A 21,711-nucleotide genomic window follows, 5' to 3' on the forward strand; every position below is an offset into this window, starting at 1 on the left:
ATATTTTCTCTAAGTTGACCGGACTATTAGGAAGGAAGAAAAAAAGACATGATCCTATTTAGTCGCCTTTTACGACCATGCAATAGGATCTTATGACCTACTTGCAAGGCAGACCATGGATGATAATAGGTCATAAATTAAAAAAAACAAATGTGATTAATTAATCATTTCTGTGCCATCAACACCAGCAAGATGTCCCAACACGTTTAGAATGTAGCTATCCATACCAACAATCATTGTTGTATTCACCAACGGTCTATTTTTGTGCATAGAATAGAATCTCCTTTGGAATTTGTAATGAAAAATCTTGAATATAAACATAAATGTCGTTTCTAATAACAATGGCCTCATGATCACATGGTTGAAACATTTCCCCCCCCCTATATTTATTTTTTTGTTTTAAATACGAAGAGTCTGCATGAGGAAAGTGTTGAAAGCCAAGGTTGTTTGGAATAAAATATCCGATTAGGGCATTTCCTTCACACTTCACTTGACTTGGGGTCTTTTCATAAGTGGAATGCAGTCAATTTGTCGTATGATCAACTTCCTAACTTGAATAGAAATTCAGCTAGTTAGGTATGTCCGCGTCGACTTTTTAGGTCGATTCTTGTTCTGTGACATTAATAAAATGGTTTTTTTTTGTGTTGAATCTTTGTGACACAATACATTTACGATATTTTTATGCTACATGAAAATTCACCTTGATCATCATCAATCGTTAGAATTCGTTTAATCTATTTATTAGTTTAACGTCCTATTAAAAGCCAGGGTCATGTAAGGACGTGCCAGGTTTGTTGGTGGAAATAAGCCAGAGTGCCCGTACAAAAACCACCAGCCAGTGATCAGTACCCTGGCACTGCCCCGCATGGGATTCGAAGTCGCGAGCCATAGGTGGAGGGCTTGTGGTAATATGTGAGACATTTTTACCATTTCGCCACCACAGCCCCTTATTTAAGAATTATCACATGGTTAATGACGATTAAATTCAATCAATAGAACTTCAACAAAATAAAACCAGTCTACGATCATGTTTTACAAGGCGAGAAAATTTTCCCTCACCTTGTTTATGCCCACATAGTTGGTTTCTATTTCTTCATGTTGCTGGTGGTTTAATGGCAAAATTTCAACAATTTTAGCGACGTCTACAAATATCCTACTGTCTTTAAAACGCTTGCTCTTCACTCGGGTCAGATCCATGCGAAGCACTGTGCATAGTTGTTAACGTTTGCTACAACGCTTATATATATACATTTTGTAGCTCCACTCAAATTTGAGATCTAGGAGATAACTCCCACGTTACATCTTGCAAAACACAAGGTTTTCAATCTAGTATGAATCATGTCTTTCATAGTTGTTTCTGTTCGACCTGCTTATATAATTAGCGCGACTGGTTTGCCCGTTGTTAGTATAATATGACCGAAATACATAACAGTCACCTCAAATACGCACCATATACTGCATACATACATAGGATGCAGTACTAACATGACCCTGGCTATAAATAGGACGTCAATTTAAGCAATTGAAATGAAAGAAACAGTAATTACGTTTGAATATTAACGGACGACGCATTATAAATACATGAAATATGTGGCACGTCACTGTATTTGCAATCTGATTAAAATACAGATCCTTATTATCATTACGTTGGATAAGAGGATTTGAGAACATCCCATTAGGGGTCACGTCAAGATGACTTTTTGAAATGGCCAATGAAATTGGCACTGCTAGAATCTTGACTGGGGACGAAATAGTTTGAAAAAGCCGTCCAAATTATTTTCGTGTATGTAGTCATCTCACCCGAAGTGCACAATAAAGCTCATTGTATATGTATACGCGGGCGTAAAGACGTTTTCAATTGATGTTGTAAGGTGTAGAAACTGCATTTGCTCTGAAGTACACGTGGTATAAAGGTCATCTAGACGTGACCCCTTATGGGATATTGTCAGATCCTCTATTGAACGGAGTGATAAGGATCTGTGTTTTTATCAGATTGCTGCATTTGTAGTAGGACTGAACCTACGTCCGCCCCATATATCCAGGTTCCGTATTGACAAAGAAACAACACATTTAATACAGTTAAAGAGTTTATTAACAAATATAACACATGTACAGTGCTCACACACTCGCCAGCTCGCGGCTTCGCCTGTATAACTTACACACACACCAAGGACACATTACAGGTAAGGCAAACACACAATGACATCACACCATCTCAACGGTCAGCTAATAATAGCTTCAAACGAGAACAAACACACACACGCTCTACATATAGACACCAGGATAGAAGCTCCAGACTTATGAAATAGAAGTGAAACCGCGCTTTTATAGCTAACTGGCCCAATGAGAGTACAGCTTAGGAAGAACCAATTGAAATACAGGATAGAGATGAAAGTGAAAGTAGAATTTATATATAGATACGGTAGCCACGTACACATGCACGACAATACATTATATAAGAACTAACATTATACAATATCACTTTCTTATACACTCACACTTCACCATGGCCATGGTCAACATACAAATATATCAAAACTTCCACATATTTACGTGAACAGTGAAATGGTACATATTTATGATCTGCCCATATAAAATAAAGTTCTGGTTGACAGTTTTATTCAATATTGGTTTTTGTGATATTGGTAATTTTAATCATTGCGATATGATTGATATATAAATAAATTAAGCATAAAAGAAGAAAACAGTGCAAAACTTTCTATGTTATAACTAATGTTTGTAAGTCATTAAATTTATTTGTCGGATTTTTTTATAAAAACGTGTTATTTTTGCCCAGTTATGGCACATATAAGTTTAAACTAGATTATCGGATTCTTCAATTTCATGAGAGTTAAGTCTTTCAACAACAACTGGCCGCATGCTTTCTTTTTCAAAGTTAACCAAGACATTCGACGATAAATGTTGGACAATTCCAGCTCCGATGGAGTCACCGTAAATATTTGAAATAGTTCGAAAGCGTTCGCTGCAAGAAAGAAACAAATCGGATATAAGTACAAGAGGCCCATGGACCTTAACAGTCATCTGACTATTGGCATTATACCGCAAATCAAAGAAAATAGTAGTGGCAAACAATTAGGGCAATAGAAAAGAACTCTTTCACTGAAAGAAGTTCAGGTTCTGATATATTTGAAGAGTTTAACCATGAATGAAGTTCCCTTTATCCTCACCATACTACAAATCCAATATCCTCTAGTCTCAAAGCCTCTTTGTTATTTACAAGAAGTTGTTTAAGGATTTTAGCCTATTTGATTCCTGTGACCTTGAATAAAGGTTAAAAGTCATTCACTATACCAGGTCCCGGAAGAATAGTGCCAAGAAGGAACACAAAACATTACAAAAGAACATTAAGAAATTGGGTAAAGGTGAGATGTGTCAAGCGTCTTTAGATATTGATTTAAAAAAGTTAAGAGGTATGAGCGGAATGTCGTTAAGTTCAAAGAGAAAATGTTAAAATATCTTAGGTTACTCGGAGAGCGCTCGTCTTCCATGGAAAGTGAAAGTGAGGATAAGTTGAGCTCTGACAAGGTTGTAAAACCTAAATCTCCTTCAAAACGGTAAGCGTAAGTCGTGTGATTCAGTTTGTTTCCCACAAAAATACCCACATCACTTCCTCCAATTTGAATATGTAAACCAAAACATTGAATTTAATGACTTATCGTTTAAGCTTTTTGTGGCGGGTGAATTAGAGATAATTTCGAGAGTAAATATTTCAGAGATTGAAAAAGAAGGACATACAGCATTAAAGATTGAAGATGAATGCCAAGGTCATTCATTTGAACACACTTGGTAGCCCTTCATCCAAGTTTGACACTGGCCCAATATCAGGTCTTCTGGCCTCTAAGTTATTCACAAGAGGACCTTTAAAGATATAAGTATATTTGACCTCTGTGACCTGGAATGAAGGTCAAGGCCGTTCATTTGAACAAACTTGATAGCCCTTTATCCAGACATGCTACAGGCCAAATATCAGTACCTTGGACTTTTTGGTTATTTAGAAGAAGTCGTTTAAATGAAGAGTTGATGCACGGCGGACGGCGCACACAGCACGAAGACCGACTATGCATGATGATAATAGGTCATCATGACCCTTCGGGTCAGATGACCTACTAATGAATTACACAGGTAAGTTATAGAGGAGTTAGAACATGAATGAACTCATAGGTTACATCAAAAGCTCTTTGCAAATGTTACCTAGACGTTTACCGAATAGTCCTGTTTTCGAAGAAGATGCAATACAAAATGGTTCGTTAATGTGTGAGTATGAACCATAGAATTCAACAATGTCATGTCATTTTTATAGAGTGTGATATTGGAATATCGTATATTTTTGAAAACGAAAAACATTGTTTTTCATTTTGCTTTGGCCCCTTGTGGTCTCATTATTGAATCATTATTTATTAATCTGTCTGTCTGTCCGTCCAGACTTGGTTTCCAGATAATAACTTGAAAACTAATGACTGAATTTTTATCAAACTTCACACAATCGTAGCATATGAGAAAATACAGTTTGGATTGAAATTGGAGTCAAAGGGTCAATGCATCTAAAAATAGATTGTTTCACAAAATTTAGTTTCCGGATGATAACTTGAGAAAACATCAACAGAATGTGTTCAAACTTCACACAATCGTGGCATATGAGAAAATACAGCTTAGAATTGAATTTATGAACCAAAAGGTCAAGTACAAGGGTCACTATTACTAAAAAATAGATTTAAAAAAAAAATTTCCAGACAATAATTTGAGAAAACATCAACGGATTTTGATCAAATTCTACACAATCATAGCATATGAGAAAATACAGCTTGGAAATGATTTTTGGCTCAAAAGGTCAACTACAATGGTCATTGTTACTAAAAGATATTCGTTTCCGGGCGATAATTTGAGACAAATCAACGAAATTTGTGTAAACTTCATACAATGATAGCATAACTAAGCAATTAACAACTTTTAACCATAGATTAGAAAATGTATTTGACGGCAGGGGACGTGTGTTTACTAACTGTAAGTTTGTTGTACGTAATATCATTTTGTCATTATCCATTTTTGACGTGTAGTCCTTAAAGGTTATATGAATTCAACTACAAAATGACATCTATGACGAGTTTGCGAAAAGGAATATAAAGAAACGCTTACACAATCCAATCTACAGGAGCAACAAGGAGTACTTGATCTACGGGAAGACCAACAGCCATGGCTGCAATGGCCATCGTCATTATACCCATGTTAGGCACACCTGCTGATCCGACAGAGATTCCAAACGCCGTGAAGCTGTAACCGATACAATAGTAGTGTATTGAAACACCTACTAGTAAGTATCTTCATAATTGGTCCAAACAGGACGATATTTAATCCATTAACATTGCTAAATAGATATTGTTTGAGGTTACAATCTGAGATGTTTTATGATTATTCTCCACATGTGACACTGTTTAGTTGATATAAAGGAGGTGTGAGGAGTAATTGGCGACGTTAGTTTTAATAATAATTTGCAAGACTTTGCCTTGGTAGGTTTGTGTGTTAGTCACACTGTACCTAGTAGTGCGTCAGGCCTGAAGTCACCCTGAAGAACAATTGAGTTCAAAAGCGCACAACCGGTTGTGACGTCACAAAAGAAATATTAATTTGGTGTATCGATCAACAATTGACCATTATAATAATTCCATGAGAATAATTGGACAATCAGAACATAATATTAGTAATTATAGTAATTAAAAATTATAGTAATTATGTAAACACATAATGAGTTTGCGACAAATTATACTGAATATCTTCTGATTATGCTTAATGAAACCACATACATGGGAGGCCGTCCTTTCATGACCGTGGCTGTTAATGACATGCAAATTTAGTAAAGCAAACCAAAAAGTTTGAAATATTGTTGCTGTGTTAATATTAATTTGTTTGTTCGTGTGGTATGTTTAATTGCATAAATTGAATTAATTGTTGTTTGTTTCACGGAAACAATAAATACTTTTAAGTAGTTTGATATATCAATAATGTTTTTTTTTAGATAAACATACCCTATAATTATATAGTCTCCGAAGGTCAATGTCGCCCCGAGCCTCTGTGATATGAATATGGTTACCATGGATACATATAGAGCTGTCCCATCCATGTTGATAACTGAACCTATCGGCGTGATGAAATCCACAACTCGACGATCAACATGGTTCTTGTTGACTAAACAGTCCATTGTTACAGGTAGCGTGGCAGCACTAAACAAACAAATTTATCTTCAGTAAAATAAAACAAAAATCAGACTTAGTGTTTGATTTTTCTTCAGCTACACATACCAAAATAGCACGATTTGACAGGGTTTTTTTCTCTCTCAAACCATTGATTTGGTATGAAAGATCACATGAACATAGCATGACAAGGATATATTTCGTGAGCAAAAGGATATTACCAGATATCAATACAAAAGTTTTACGTTGCATTATATGCATTATTAATATCTGTCTGTATATTGTAATTTTGGGTCTTATGCTAGTGTTCAATAAAAACAATTTTGCTAGGATTGTTTTCTGGTGACACATATCAAATAAATCCACTTAGTCTTACTAAAATACATCTCTATGATCACAATACTTCAGTTCAGCTGCACTTATTCCTCTTATAAGAAGCCCTGCAGACACGGCGTTATACTTATACCTGCTGCCCCTATTGAATTGATCGAAAACGGCGACTAAATTTAGGATCTTTTCTCGTCTTCCTAACCGACTTTAATTTTCCTTACGTCTACATTGACACGGACTCACTTTAGGCTCTGGGTTCTGTTAGATGGCCGAGAAACACCAAAGTCTATGAAAGTGGTAGTTTCTGTCCTGCTTAGCGCTCAGCATACCAGGAGTATGACGTTTTCAGTATAATGTGACCGGCTGGGATGTGTTGCTTGGTGTCTTCAGCGACATACTTCAGTGATATGGCACTGTAAGAAGGGCAAGTTCCAATATACAAGACACAACACGAACATACCGCAGTCTCCAAAAACACGCAACTCGCACTTCATACACTCAACTCACATTGGAGGTCGTCCTTACATGACCTTGGCTATCAATAGGACGTTGATTAAACAAACAAACAGACATCCTCTTATTAACTGGAAATGCCTTTTCTCCCACACACTCGTATACATGTACATTTTGTAATACTTTGTCGAGATGACTAAATAAATATTCAACTAAATTGGACTTTGTCAGATTCTTTCAGCGTGAGTATATATAAGCATCTGTATTTTACTCATATTAGAAATCACCTTGATGCTGTACCAAAAGCTGTCAACAAAGCTTTTGACATGTGTAAGAGATACAGGAAAGGGTTCTTTTTCGTCACCACCAAGAAAAGTAACGACAATGACCCAAATGAATGCAAGAGTATACATATGATGGCGGTCGGGAAGAAAACTGCTAACTCCTGAAGAACGACAGTTGGATTTTCTGTCTGAACTACTGAGGCCGCTGTGAGGAAGAGTAGGCCGACGGGTGTAAACCTGAAATATACCATTTAAACAATAGGCGTCTTGTGGTGTTAAAGCATAAATTGTTATGTATAAATACCTATGTTAACGTTTTGAATATAACGGTATTTTTTCTCGCAGATCACTAATCTTGAGTCTGTAAACACCATTAAGAAAATTTTCGTAAATAGAGTTGCATTTTGAAAACTAATAAAAATATATACCACAGCTTCAAGAAACGCTCAATCGTTAGCCACCCAAAATATGTCTCTTATATCGTTAGGTGGCCATAACTATAGATAGGACATAAGACTTGTTTCCCGCATTATCTAACTACATTTAAGTGCATTCGTATCAATATCTTTCATAAACGAAATCCTATTTGTTTGAAATACAGATCCTTATAACAGCTCTGTTCAAAAGAGGATCAGACAACATACCATAAGGGTCGTGTTCGGATGACCTATTTACCACGTGTACTTCAGATCAAATACACTGTCCTACACATTGCAACGTCAATTGATAACGTCATTTCGTCTCAGTATACTTTGTTATGTTTTTGGGACAGATGACTACGTACATGAAAATAATTCGGACAGCTATTTCAAACTGCTTCGTCCTCAGTCAAGATTATGGCAGTGCCAATTTGATTGGCCATTTCCAAAGGTCATCTGGACGTGACTCCTAATGGGATGTTCTCAGATCCTCTTATCAAACGTAGTGATAATAAGGATCTGGATTTCTGCCCTGCAGGTAGGGCGTTAGAATTGTACCTGCTGCCCCTATTGCATGATCGTAAAAGGCGACTAAATTTAGGATCTTATCTTTTCTCTTCTTCCTAACTGACCTTATCTTTCCTAATGCCTCCCTTGGCACCGCCTCACTTTTGGCCTTGAGTTGAGCGTTCGCCCCTGTGAGGAAGGCTCTGGGTTCTGTCCCCTGGCCGAGACACACCAAAGTCTATAAAAGTGGTAGCTTCTGCTCCTGCTTAGCGTTCAGCATACAGGGAGTGGGACGACTGGTTCGCCCGTTGTCAGTATAATGTGACCGGGTGGGGTATGTTGCTTGGTGTCTTCGGCGGCATGCTTCAGTGATATAGCACTATAAAAAGGGCAACAGTTCCACTATACAAGAAGACACAACACGAACATACCGCAGTCTCCCAGTACACTCATCTCGCACAACATACACGCAACACACCGCATACATGGGAGGCCGTCCTTACATGACCATAGCTGTTAATAGGACGTTAATAAATCAAACAAACAAACAAACATTTTAATCAGATTGAAACGAAATCTACATTGAGGTAAAATCTTCAAAGGTTACGACTCAAAAGTGACAATTGGTCATATTTTACTATCAGTTATATTTTATTGATTTTTTGCAATAAAAAAGAATTAGCAGTCCTTTTGGTTAAAGAAGTTCCACCGCTGACAAATGGTGTATTTTCTCTATCAAAAACTGGAGCAGGCGATAAAGTATTTTTCTTCAGTCCCAAAAGTTACTTACTTTATACCATTACCACCATTAAAAAGTTTGACCTTCTGATTTTACTTAAAGTTAAAAATATGAAAAATAATTAATTGCATCCCGAAAAAATTCCGTGGCACTATATCCTATATGGAATGAAGTACTGAAGGCAACGTGAATTATTTATAGTATTTTTATATATACAATATTAAACACCAATCATTGTTCAAATGATGAATATCATTTAAGCTCTTCGGCTGTGGAGACTAAATTAACGTTAGGGTGTGAACAGGTTCAGAATTTACATTCGTTGCGATTTGATTTAATTGTGAACGCTGCTTTTATTGTGTTGCAGCCTAAGATACATTTAATCTTTGTCTTTTAAATGATACACGTTCTTACCAAATAAAGATTTCGATCAGCCGCATCACAACTTCATACAAACACCGGAATAGGTCTGTCATTGGTTTGGCTCGCTCTTCCATACTGGATAGGACGCAGCCAACAAGCACGGAAATAACAATCAGTCCAAGCATGTTCGTCCCCGGATCAGATTCCAGACTTGGGACGTCAATTGTCATGTTTGTACCTGGCACCAATATACAAACACATCATTGTGATTACATAGAGAGTGCGTGGTCGGTGTCGTAAAATGTAAGCTGTATTATAGAAGGGTAAAGAAAAACAGTGACAACCCTTGGCGAATACATTGACCTTGTATCCTTTTTATCCTAATATCTGAAAACTGTAAAAGATTTCAACAATTTAACGATGTTGTTAATATTTGTCTATCCATTTTTGTAGAAAGTCAGGTTAAGCAACCCTCTATTAGTTTTCGGTGATTGTGCTGTAATTTATAATGGATGGTGCGTTTTTGTGTCTACTGATTTACATGATGTCAGTTGGCGCGGGTTTTTTTATCTCTTAATTTGTGAATAAGATTTTTTCGAGCAATGCGAATTTATAGCTTCTTGTGTGGATCTAAGTTTCTCTTCAATGCAATTGTTTTCATAAGAGAACCTATTTTTTTTCTCGCCAATATTTGCTTTAAACCATTTAAAAGCGTCCATCAGTCAGTAGCATTATTTTGGGGGCTATATAAAAACGGACCGTCATTTGGTTGTTTTTCTGGATATATTTTGAACAGGATAATTTCACATCCAATTGAAAACATGTTTGGCACAGTTTCCCACGTGTCACAAATGTTAAAACCCGTGCGAGTTTGCCTTTAGTTTAATTATTAATATTCCTGCTCGTCAGATGCCTGATTAAGAGTGACGCCATACATCCGAGATTGTTCATGGTTCTATCATACTGGTGTGTTTGTTAAGGTGGGAGAGGCTGGTGTACTCTGATATTCAGGTAGCAGTTGCGGCAGCGGCTTTAGTTGCAACAATTCAGGGTTGAATTCATTGGATATTCTACCAAATTTAATCGCTTGGGGAGCAATTCTTAGTTTCATATCATGTACATTTGGAGTAGGTGGTAACTGCTATTCATTATAACTAATAATACTTATCACAGGTACGACATCAGATACATGTAGGCCTACAACATTCACAGGTATACCATGATGGCCAGGGACGTCATTAATACAGCTTAGCAATACAAACATTTGCTGTCACGTGTCTACAATGTATTTGAAAGGCTTCCTCCTCTCGAATTTGGCCCTAAGACATTTTGTGTTATTTTCACGTCGTTTGTATTCATTGACAGTTGTGACGTTGACGTTCGGCAGACGACGTTAAAACATCGTAAAACAAAGATTGATGCAGTGAATATACTTAACATCAAAATAGTTTCCTTGAGTTGAATAAATCATTTCACGCATAACCATTTATTATAAATTATAATATATTGCTTTTATAATTTTGTAATGAATTGTGTGACATATCTGTTTATATTTACGGTGTCCATGCGAAGTTGTTAACGATTGCAGAGGTTAAGATACGGGCAATTAAAAAGTAGTTCCATCGAATTCTTCCACGTGAAAAAAAGACAGTTGCTTTCCGTCAGTGCGGAATACAGCAAAAAAAATATAAAGTTAGATGAATTCCATTAATACTAATTAATACCTCAGTATAAAATATCTAAACATGTAGATAATCTATATGTACATTTTGCGATCACAATAAATTAGCTTTTTATCACTGACATTATATCATTCTATTTCAAAAAGAAATCAGTTATTGTATTAAATAATTCAATGTGTAAATTAATAAGATAATGCAAATCAATATAACATAGCAGTTAAAATAAACCTGTCAAAGTTACGTAAAATCGACATATTCGGCGACGTACACACATACCTGTAATATTCAATACCGTATGATTTCCATTATTTGAGTGATCACCAATATAACCTTCTTCTACAATCACAATTTCTTCTGCTACAACTGTTCGCTTCTGATATAAGGAAATGAAGCTGTTCAATTTATAAAAAAGTGAAAATGCGAATAATGTAACCATTCAATATTATTTTATTTTATCACAGAGACTTCATTTTTGTAATGGAACAAAAACAACAACACTGAATTGATTATTTACTTGAAACCAATTTTGTATTTCACCAAAAATATGAAAATTAGGTATTTAGTTTAATCATAATGGTTAGAAGTAAGTAAATATAGTACCTTGGAAAACGTGGCGGCCATAATGTTGTCTGGTAAAGCGTTTCTGTGGTATTATTCCGTTCGATGCAGTAAATTTGAAAACAATAGAATGATATCATAAGTTTATCAATTCAATATTACGTTAGGCTCTTGAATGTGTTAGAAAAGGTTTATATCACAATTAAATCTTGTCAGTATATTGTGACAGGTTGAGATGATGATGTCATTCACATTATTCTTCAGTGCGATCGTACTTAACAATTCATGTATTTTCACTATTACAAGGACAAACAACATTACTAAAACACTAACACCATGCACCCTATATGTTTATACCCGACGAGCATAATCAAGCATTCACACCTATGTTATAAATCTTATGGTAAGTAACAATTCACCAGTACTACTACAAAAAAGGGTGTAGCTAGATAATTAGTTCCTTTTGGAAGCAATCTTCAAGCCAATACTCCATTTTGTTTGTTGGTTTGATAAATAACGTCCTGTGTGTATGAAGTGCGGTTGTGTGTTTTGGGAGACTGGTATATTCGTGATCCAAACTTATAGTTTGACAGAAAAATTCCGACCGAGGAAGACAATAACAAACCTTATCATATCTAGAAAAGAATCCAAGTGGTTGATCCCATTGTCTGGTTTGTCGGACACACCAATTATTTGTTTCCCGGGTTGGACCAACACTACCCCTACAATACCAGTAATGACTGCACATACTGTAGTAAATAGGTAATAACACAATGCCCTCAGTCCGATACTACCAGAAGTCTTCATCGATAAGGTGGCCAGAGAGGTAATTATACCGGAAACGACGAGAGGAACTGACACCATCCTCAGCGTGTTCAGCATAATGTCACCAGGAAACTTCAGGTAACCGATTTTCCTTTTCTCCAATGGCGACCACATTGTCCTTAATGCACAGCCAAGTCCAATTCCTGAGATCATAGCTACGATCAGGAACACCACTAAAGTATTGTTTCTTAAGAACCTACAAAATAGTTTCAAACAGTGTTTTCGCGACATGTTCTTGACGTGATATCACTACCGGCTCTGACTAACAACAACTTTCTCATTTATGTAGTATTCCTTTCCAGAAAGAATGTGTCGACAATATATTTCACTGGGTCATCAGACAGCAGCAAAACGGTTACTTCGACTAACGCGTTGACTTTATATTTGACAGTATATTATGCAGATCACGCACCTCTCGTTTACCTGTATGTGTTAACTATTTCTATACCAGCACATGCTCCTTGAACAGTGTTACTGATAACTTTTTCAAAGAATCGTGACTGATAATAAAAATAACAATTAAGATCTAACAACTTTTCCATTACATTTGTACTATAATCTATCCTGGATTAAAATACTAACATCTTTAATCTTTGAAAACAGTATTTACTCACTCTTTGACTGTAAAAAATGAATTATTAAAAACAAAATTATCGATCTTTCCAACGGTAGCAACGGTACGTATTTGTTAATACATATTTGTCTAAAAAGCTGGTAGTTTCTGCTCTGCAGTCAGCATAAAGATAGTGGGGCAACTAGTTTGTGCGTTGTCGGTATGTGAGTTGGTGAGATGTGATGTCATGTGTCTCTGACGGTATCCTTCACTAAATTTGCAAGAGTTTCCGCTAAGACAGAGACACAACACGGATATACCTCAGCCTCCAAAAACATATACATTCAGACGCCACCACACGGATATACCGCAGCCTCACACAGCATTCACACGCCACAACACTTTACACTCCTGGGAGATCGTCCTTACATGACCCCTGCTGTTAACTGGACGTTAATCTAATAAAACAAAACATATTAGAAGTCGCTAAAGCTAAGTGGCGTAGATATTTCGTCTCGGTGAACTTTTCACACTTTCTGTGATTTTTATCGGTTTTAATCTGGATCTTTTAAATGGTATATGGACACTAGGAAAGGACCATGAATATATAATGTAATCAGTTTTCACACCCATGCAGTGAAATGTACTACAAAATAGCTATTGAGAAAATCATTGTATATATTCTCTCCAGCATCTGTTGCGGCGCCTCAGAGGAATGGCCGAAATCTGAATTTATATAATCACGTAACGCTTTCCCAACAAATATTGTTATTAAAAAACAATTAATTTTAGTTTCTTTCTTAAAGGGTCAGGATTACTATAGTCACCATGCTCCGTCCGCCATGAGTCGTGGGCTGTGCGTAAACGTTTCATTCATTTGTTTGTTTGATTAATGAACGTTCTATTTACAGCTATGGTCATGTAAAAACGGCCGCACGTGTATGCTGTGTGTTGCGTGTATGTGTGCGAGATGCGTGTTTTGGGAGACTGCGGTATATTCATGTAGTGTCTTCTTGTATAGTGGAACTGTTGCCCTTTTTATAGTGCTGTATCACTGAAGCGTGCCGCCGAAGACACCGATCAACACAACCCCACCCGGTCACATTATATTGATGACTTCATCAGAAAAACCGAAATGCCCAGAGTACTAATGTAGGATAAAGGTTAAAACGTTTCGTCAAATCAATGACCTTGAAGGTCATAGGGGTCAGGTAAGCTTACGACTTAGTGTTACGTCACTTCTACTGTATATGAAATTAATATTAGGTTGACCGTTAATGCCCATTTGAGCTCTTGTTTGATTAAAATCCTTACAAATAATTACTTCAAGATGTTCAGATTTGCCCTGCATGTAAGACGTTAGAATTGCACCTGCTGCCCCTATTGCATGATCGTAAATGGCGACTTAATTTTCTTTCTCTTCTACCTAACAGTATTCTTCCTAACGTCTCCGCCTCACTTTTGGCCTTCTGTGGAGCGCTCGCACATCTGACGTTGGCTCGGGTTCTGTCCACTGGTAAAATTCCCAGCTTCTGCTCCTGCTTTGCGCTAAGCATACTGTGTTTGGGGCGACTTATTGGCTCGTTGTCGGTTTAATGTGACCAGGAGGGTTGTGTTGCATGGTTCCTTCTTCGGCATGCTTCAGTGAAATAAAAAAAAATGCAAGAGAGAGGCCCACTATACAAGAAGACACAACATGAACATACCGCAGTCTCCCAAAACACGTACTTCATACACGATACACACCGCATACATATAGGTAGACGACCTTACAGGACCCTGACTGTTAATAGGACGTTATTTTAATCAAAGAAACAAGTCATGGAATTCACATTGTTATAAAGACCTTACATGTATGAAGTGTATTTGCTTCGGAAAGACTCACATTTATGAAGTCTTTGATTCTACCATTTTTGATAATCAAAATGAGTTTTTAAAAAATCTATTGTCATTTTGACCTTCGGTTAAGGCATGTCAAACGTTGCAATTTATATTGTATCATGAGTTATATGTGTTTTATGTCAAATTGATATTCATTTGTACTTTATAATATTCATTTGCAATTTATCTTGAATTCTTCACATCCCTATTATCTAGTATAAAAGATATGTGTAACGATGAATCGAATCACATAATATAAATGTGAAGTAATGTTGAATTAAAACCCAGCTAGTAAATTATACTTCGTTGTATATGACCATTTTATTAAATATTGAACACCACCTAGAAGCATTTTTGTTTCCTTTGTTCAAAAAGACTGACCTTAAAAGTCATTATTATTCGAAACATTCCTTCCGACAGTATCTTTCATTTGTCTCGCAACTTCAGATATATTTATCACTAATTGTTTCGAAAACAAAATTTAAAAGTGTTATTTTTCGATTCCAATTTTGTGCCGAAGAAAAAACGCAATGTAAAAATGTTCGCCTAGTGATGACACATATAACTTTACAATCGAAGACCACAGCAAATCAATAAAAATATAACCTCCAACAACAATTAGTAGCTGTTACAACAGCAAATTACTATTTACATATGAACTGCATGTGTTACAGAGGGGACTTCTTTTAAACTCTTTTCTTTCTGTAAAAACTCCATTATTTTTTATGAAAATCCTTCGTTATATAGATATTTCTTATGGCCTTTATTATCCGTATATATATAAAGATAAGTATTCAAATATAATTAAAATACCCTGACGATTAAATACTTTAATCAGTACATTTTTGTGAAAAGCAGCATTTTTAGATTTTATTTGGCGCATTCATACTAAACTCACATTTAAAAAATTAACATCAAAGATTATAAACACTGTTTCTAATATATCGCATGGGGGAAAATGTTGGAATTTACGGAGACAATACACATTTGTACTGAGTTAAGATTAAGTGCCGCTGCTCTAATGGCGTTTGCCAATTTTCCTTGTTTAAAATAACATGTAGTGGGATTGGATTGGGTCGATCGTTGGTGACCAGATAGCTCAGCGGTAAAGCATTCGGCTAGTGATCGGAGGTCCCGGGTTCGAATCCCGGTCCGGCCACTGCATGTTAGCATCTCCTATTAAACTTGGCGCATAACTAAAATACCACCGGTGGTGTTAAAAAGGGTCTCATGTGTCTTCGAGGGCGAAGACTTTACAAAAGAAGGGAGTCTAGTGTTTGGAGGTGCCGGGTTCGAATCCCAGTCTGGCCGCTACATGTTATCTTCTCCTGTTACAAACGTAAGTCCACAATGATACATACAATTATGATGTGCTGTGGGCCACCATGCACCAAACATAGATAATATGTGTAATTTAAACATTAGAAATAGGTCATTCCGCTGGCTGAATAATCCAGTGGAAATAATGTATCTACCATCTGGTAATTAAAAGGATTATACAAGATAAAGAGAATACGCGGATGGTCGCAGTAATCGATATCAAATCTGATAGAAAATTGACAACAAATTAGAATACATAGCGGCAAATATTTCCATTTGCATATCAGACGGTCTCATTTCCTCGTCTATTCTGAGGTTTTAACATTATTTGACGCAAACTATAAAATATTTGTATCTGTTAATGATATTAACTTTATTAACCTTATTCTCTTAAATCAAAGTGTCATCCATTTTATGATATCTAACAACAAGCGATGTATCGTGTTACCGGATTTGTATTTGTTTCGGAGCCATTCCCGTCTTGTTAATGTCCACGAAATATCAATAGATTCTACAGATTACTATTGATGCGAAAGCCAATTAGATTATTGCAAGTCAATAGATAGCATGGGTATTTCAGTCCCTCCGCAGGTCACAGCCCTGACAAACTCAAAAGTGTACATTTTAGCGACGGTTGTCACTCTGCGATACCAAACTAGCTTTACGAACTAGAAGGTAAGATTTTACATTAAAGATGCTCCACCACCGACAAAGCATAAATGATATTCATCATTTGAACAATAATTGGTGTTTAATCGTGTATATAATAGTCTAATTAACACATGCGCATTTAGTAGTTCATTCCATATAGGATATAGTGGTACGGAATTTTTTCGGGATGCAATTAATTATTTTTCATATTTTTAACTTGAAGTAAAATTAGAAGCTCAAACTTTTCAATGGTGGTAATGGTGTAAAGTAAGTAACTTTTGTTACTGAAGATAAATACTAAATCGTCTACTCCTGTTTTTAATAGTGAAAAAAAAAACATTTGTCAGCGGTGGAGCTTCTTTAAAAAAGATTTTCTTAACATTAGGTTATAGCGTAAAAATGTAATTTATTTCAAGAACTGTCACTTTCTAAACATGACTACATATCGTAAAATAAACTCACCAAAATTAATGTATGGGTTTAAATGCTAATATACTACTAAAATTCAATGAGATAATTACCTAGCCTTCTTAACTACTTTAAACATTTTGTTTATGTTTCCATGTTTGGTATTTTACAGGTTAAAAATGCGGTGTTTACGTCTCCTCTGGTATTACTTAATTTCTGTTGTAACGTGTTCCTCCAGATACAACGTCAATAAGGCAAATATTTCCAATGCTACGGAACTCCTTTACCAATACTATCTTCTCTGTGGTCCGGAATATTTTTGCAATCCGGAAAAAATTGGGTTTGGTTTTGATAGTATCAAAACACGTCACACAAATGTTTGTCAAGACTGTTCATGTAACCGGAATTGTACTCAAACGGGAGATTGCTGTGCAGATGTGGTATTTTCGATTCCACTTCCGGTTTGTTTGATGCCATCAGTCGCCAATTCATTCCTTAACAAAAATTCAAGGAAGGTCTACATGATTAACGCTTGTCCTAACGGCACAGAGAATGAAACTCTTCGAATCAAATGTAACACTAGCGACATCATCTTTACAACGAACCACATCGAGTTTCCACCAGTTACGTCCAGACAGTACAAGCAGACATTTAAAAACAAATTCTGTGCGGAATGCAATGGTGTGTATGATTATGTGGCGTGGAGTTTATCAATGGATTGCCAGACACTGACCGATTTTAATTTCTTTTCCACTTTTGACGACGTACTTGACAAAGCTGAAAAAGAAGGTTGTAATATTGGCTTCGACACAGTGGCAGACGATGTTCTCGAATGTAAAGCAGATTTCGTCGAAGAAATCATTTTCTCGCACTGCAATAAGACAGGTACTTGGACAACATATAATTCCGATATTGAGTTAGCTTGCCACTCAGAATATAATGTTACCTCTGGTGTGTATAGAAATGTATATTGTTTAATGTGTAACCCTCCTATGTCTAATGGCGATATCATATCGTCCTGTAATGTTACCGGGCTATGGGATAAGAAAGTGGAACCTATCGAACAAGCATGTAGTTTACATGCGCAGTCGTTAAACACAGTACCTTACAAGAATATATTTTGTTTCCTTTGCAACAGAAATAGCAGTCACTCTGCACCTTACTATGATGTTTATGTAGACAATATTTCAGAGAAGTTATCTATTATTGAAAAGTTAGGTTCTGAAGAGTTTATTCACAATTATGTATTTTCGTCCATTGAGTATAACCTCGGGTTTTATAATAAACTTATTGCAAGCAATGAAAGAGCAGTAGACCCGACAATGGAACACTCTGTAGCAATGAATCTATCTAAGCTATTGCAGTATGACTTCAGTGTGACGGGGTACTACAGATATTGCCGACAGGATGTGGTTCCTTACACGTTCGGGAACTACAACTGTTCGTGTGACTCGAGGTGTTTGTTCGATCCTATGATAGAATGTTGTTTGGATGTTGTTCTGGAATCTTCCATTTCCTGCCAGATGCCATATTTAGCCACTGAAGGGCCTAGTTATTATTTCATCGACGGTTGTTCCCAGTCCGCATTGCCCGATGTCATTCAGTCCAGATGTAGATCTCCGGGTGAGGATATATATTCAACCTTGTCTGTGGTGGCAGAGGGCAATATGCCTTACAGAAACTTTGATTGTTTTCTTTGCAACCAGAATTTTAAAATCTTCTCAGCACAAAACTTATCCCGAAATAAATACCTTCCTTGGTCTATATCCGTGCAGTGTGGGAGTGATTTGAACATACGATTCCATAGTACAATCTTCAGTATAATTGCGATGGCGACCAGAAACGGTTGTATTATTAAAGTGTCTACTGATCGTGTAAACCGTTATAAAACTTGTGAACGATCTGGGTTTTTTGGACCTGCTTATATTGCCAAATGTAATACCACGGGGTATTGGGCAGAATATGATTCAGATATAGTATGGTCGTGTGAACAATCTTCCCTTGTAAACCCATATGAAGCATATAGAAATGTATTTTGTTTCCTTTGTAACCCTTCGGTACAAACGACATCGGAACCCATCCAAATTTGTACGAATGACAGAGGTAGTCAATATGGCTTGCAATTGTCCCACGCATGTCACGAATTACCTGAAGTGACAAGTATGTTTCCCATGAAAAACGTGTTCTGTCATTATTGCAACTCAAACGGATCTGACATCCCTTTTCCTCGGCGGATTATGTTTGAAATGTACAATGCCCACAGCTCGAAAGTGATGTCGAAAGAACCAGACTTTAAGACCAATTTTCGAAATCTGTTCAGACCAATTGCGACCCAAATAGTAAAGAAAGGACAGGAACTCAATGAGACACATTTTTACGACCCAATAACGGTATGTATACGCGCATTATAGTGAATGTTATAAGATAAATCTATCATGTTTTAATTGTCATTATAAGAAGTCTCCAATTTGTGACATGTGACTAGTTGTTTAATACTAATCACATTCTAGAAGTTGTAAAAGCATGACAACATTTGTCCTGTGTATTTCAATATTTTGCAACTCTGCAAAGCATGTTCAAAGGGATACCATAGCATAATAATTATTAGTTTATGGGAACTGCACTAGGTAATTAATTTTGTAATTCATCACTGATTGTAAAGACTAAATGATATTCTGATTTTTGTCTGATTGCAGACCAAACATCGTCAGCTGACCTGTTATCCGGGTAAAGTGCTGAAAGGTACCGAGTGCCGTCCTCTTCTTCGAACGACCACCAACCTTAAATATACACTGGCTTTATCACTGGAAGGCACCATTCCCAGTATCAGCCAAACAAACACGATACTAGGAAATATTAGGAATGCGGTGTATTCTGAATTGACATCCAGGTTGGACATTGGTTTCACAATGGTATTGTTCCGTTTTACGACTAATGTTTCTTGTGAATTAGGCAACGTAACCTTACCAACAGCCGTACACATTCTCTTCCAAACAACGGTCATGATAACTGAAGTCGTCGAAAGGTTAAATATTGAAAGAATACTTCTCAATATGAGCAAGGACGATCTAATCATTTCAGGTGTTATGTTCAGACAACGACCTGCCATTGAGGCATATATGCTACCGACCGTTATTGGTTCTAACTTCGGGGGATATTGTGTCAAAGGTATGTTTTTCAACACCAAAGAATCGTTAGCTCTCTTTGGCTTTCGGACTACTCTTGTGTCGGATGTAATGATTTGTCGCCAAGTGACACTTGATGATGGTGAATTCAGCATAAATCCTGCAACACTCGAACTCTATGTTAAATACACGTCCAAGAAGTTTAAACAGAACAGGTTTGTGCGCATGACTGATAGAAAAGCCCGTCTTTGTTTGGATGACTACCTTGCTATTATTAACGAACACGAGACCAGTAATGAGAACAATACAATGGAAGATGCTCTGTATATAACCACGATGGTATGTACGGTTATTTCACTAATTTGTCTGTTCCTGACATTCTGTACATATTTGTTTTTCCGTACAATGCGCTCTATCCCTGGTGTTACGAACATGAGTCTCGTGTTTGCAATGTTCTTTTCTCAAGGATTCTTCCATGTTGGATTTAATCAAACATCAATCGTCCCTGTGTGTATGGCTATTGGAATGGTCATTCATTATTTCTGGTTGGCCACGTTTACATGTATGAATGTATGTTCCTATCACATGTTCAGCGTTTTTGGTACAAACATCCTGTTAGGGAGATCGAACAACGCACGGAAGACACTTGCAATATACTTTTCATACTCATACGGTATTCCCGGCTTGTTTGTTCTTGCAAACATAATTACGTCATACAGCATGTCCCTATCTGGTGACGTCACTTCCGATTTGACCACATTCGGATATGGTGGAGTAGCGTGTTTTATTTCCAACAATGTGTCTGTATACTCCACATTTTTCGCACCAGTTGTGTTGATTTGCTTCCTAAACATGTTCATGTTCATCAAAGTGGCAATGCATATTAAAGCTCTTCCGAAAGTAGAGAGCACCAAGGCACGCAAACACGACTTTGTGATTTACCTGAAGTTGTTTTCTATCACAGGAATAACCTGGATTCTTGTCATCATTGACACGTTTTTACCATTATCTGTTTACAGTTTTATTGTGAGTATCCTAAATGGCTGCCAAGGCTTGTTCATATTCTTTAGCTTTATTTGTAATCAAAACGTATTTTCTCTCTATAGAAAACTGTGTTGTAAGATTAAACGTCGTCAGGCATCATCGATAGGCTTTCCAGCTACAGAAGGAATGTCCAGCTCCATTTAAAAACAAGTTTATCGTATCAATATCAAAATGATGATAAACACACTTTCATCGAACAAAGATCTTACAAGTAATTTCACATTTAAAGTTCTGATGAAGTTAAGGTAATTATTTGTTACAATGCACCAGGGCGTGAACTATCTCCTTGCAATAGTCCCAAGGATAATGAGTGTTACTTACATCTGTTGCAGAGGATGATTTCATACCGAAAATTAAGGTTAG

General features: G+C 36.6%; 2 protein-coding genes across 3 annotated transcripts; one reads left to right on the plus strand and one right to left on the minus strand.

Moving 5' to 3' along the window:
• Positions 1-2,040: 2,040 nt before the first annotated feature.
• LOC138325201 (excitatory amino acid transporter 1-like) lies at positions 2,041-12,732 on the minus strand. Of its 2 annotated transcripts, XM_069270687.1 has the most exons (8): positions 12,167-12,732; positions 11,584-11,626; positions 11,260-11,356; positions 9,353-9,539; positions 7,277-7,510; positions 6,042-6,236; positions 5,155-5,289; positions 2,041-2,983 (listed from the first exon to the last, which is right to left on the minus strand). In XM_069270687.1, exons 1-8 carry the CDS (start codon positions 12,595-12,597, stop codon positions 2,815-2,817), a joined length of 1,491 nt encoding a protein of 496 aa, XP_069126788.1. In that variant the 5' UTR covers positions 12,598-12,732; the 3' UTR covers positions 2,041-2,814. The 2 variants fall into 2 exon arrangements, with proteins under 2 accessions (XP_069126788.1, XP_069126789.1); XM_069270688.1 differs by lacking the exon at positions 7,277-7,510 and having other exon boundaries at positions 2,042-2,983.
• Positions 12,733-17,700: 4,968 nt separating this feature from the next.
• On the plus strand, positions 17,701-21,492 carry LOC138326382 (uncharacterized). Its single transcript, XM_069272491.1, has 2 exons — positions 17,701-18,144; positions 19,876-21,492. Exons 1-2 carry the CDS (start codon positions 17,701-17,703, stop codon positions 21,490-21,492), a joined length of 2,061 nt encoding a protein of 686 aa, XP_069128592.1.
• The last annotated feature ends 219 nt before the right edge of the window (positions 21,493-21,711 follow it).

This window comes from Argopecten irradians, chromosome 6 (genome assembly GCF_041381155.1).
Source record: "Argopecten irradians isolate NY chromosome 6, Ai_NY, whole genome shotgun sequence".
Taxonomy (NCBI): Eukaryota; Metazoa; Mollusca; class Bivalvia; order Pectinida; family Pectinidae; genus Argopecten; species Argopecten irradians.

What these genes read in the sequence shown, in the direction of transcription:
- LOC138326382 (XM_069272491.1), top strand. Translation starts at nt 17,701, where the DNA reads ATGATTAACGCTTGTCCTAACGGCACAGAGAATGAAACTCTTCGAATC. An exon ending in CCTCTGGTGTGTATAGAAAT is followed by an intron (nt 18,145 to 19,875) that starts GTATATTGTTTA and finishes GTCTGATTGCAG; the next exon opens with ACCAAACATCGTCAGCTGAC.
- LOC138325201 (XM_069270687.1), bottom strand. Translation starts at nt 12,597, where the DNA reads ATGTCGCGAAAACACTGTTTGAAACTATTTTGTAGGTTCTTAAGAAAC. An exon ending in TACGGTATTGAATATTACAG is followed by an intron (nt 9,540 to 11,259) that starts GTATGTGTGTAC and finishes TATTGGTGCCAG; the next exon opens with GTACAAACATGACAATTGAC. An exon ending in CTGATCGAAATCTTTATTTG is followed by an intron (nt 7,511 to 9,352) that starts GTAAGAACGTGT and finishes GGTATATTTCAG; the next exon opens with GTTTACACCCGTCGGCCTAC.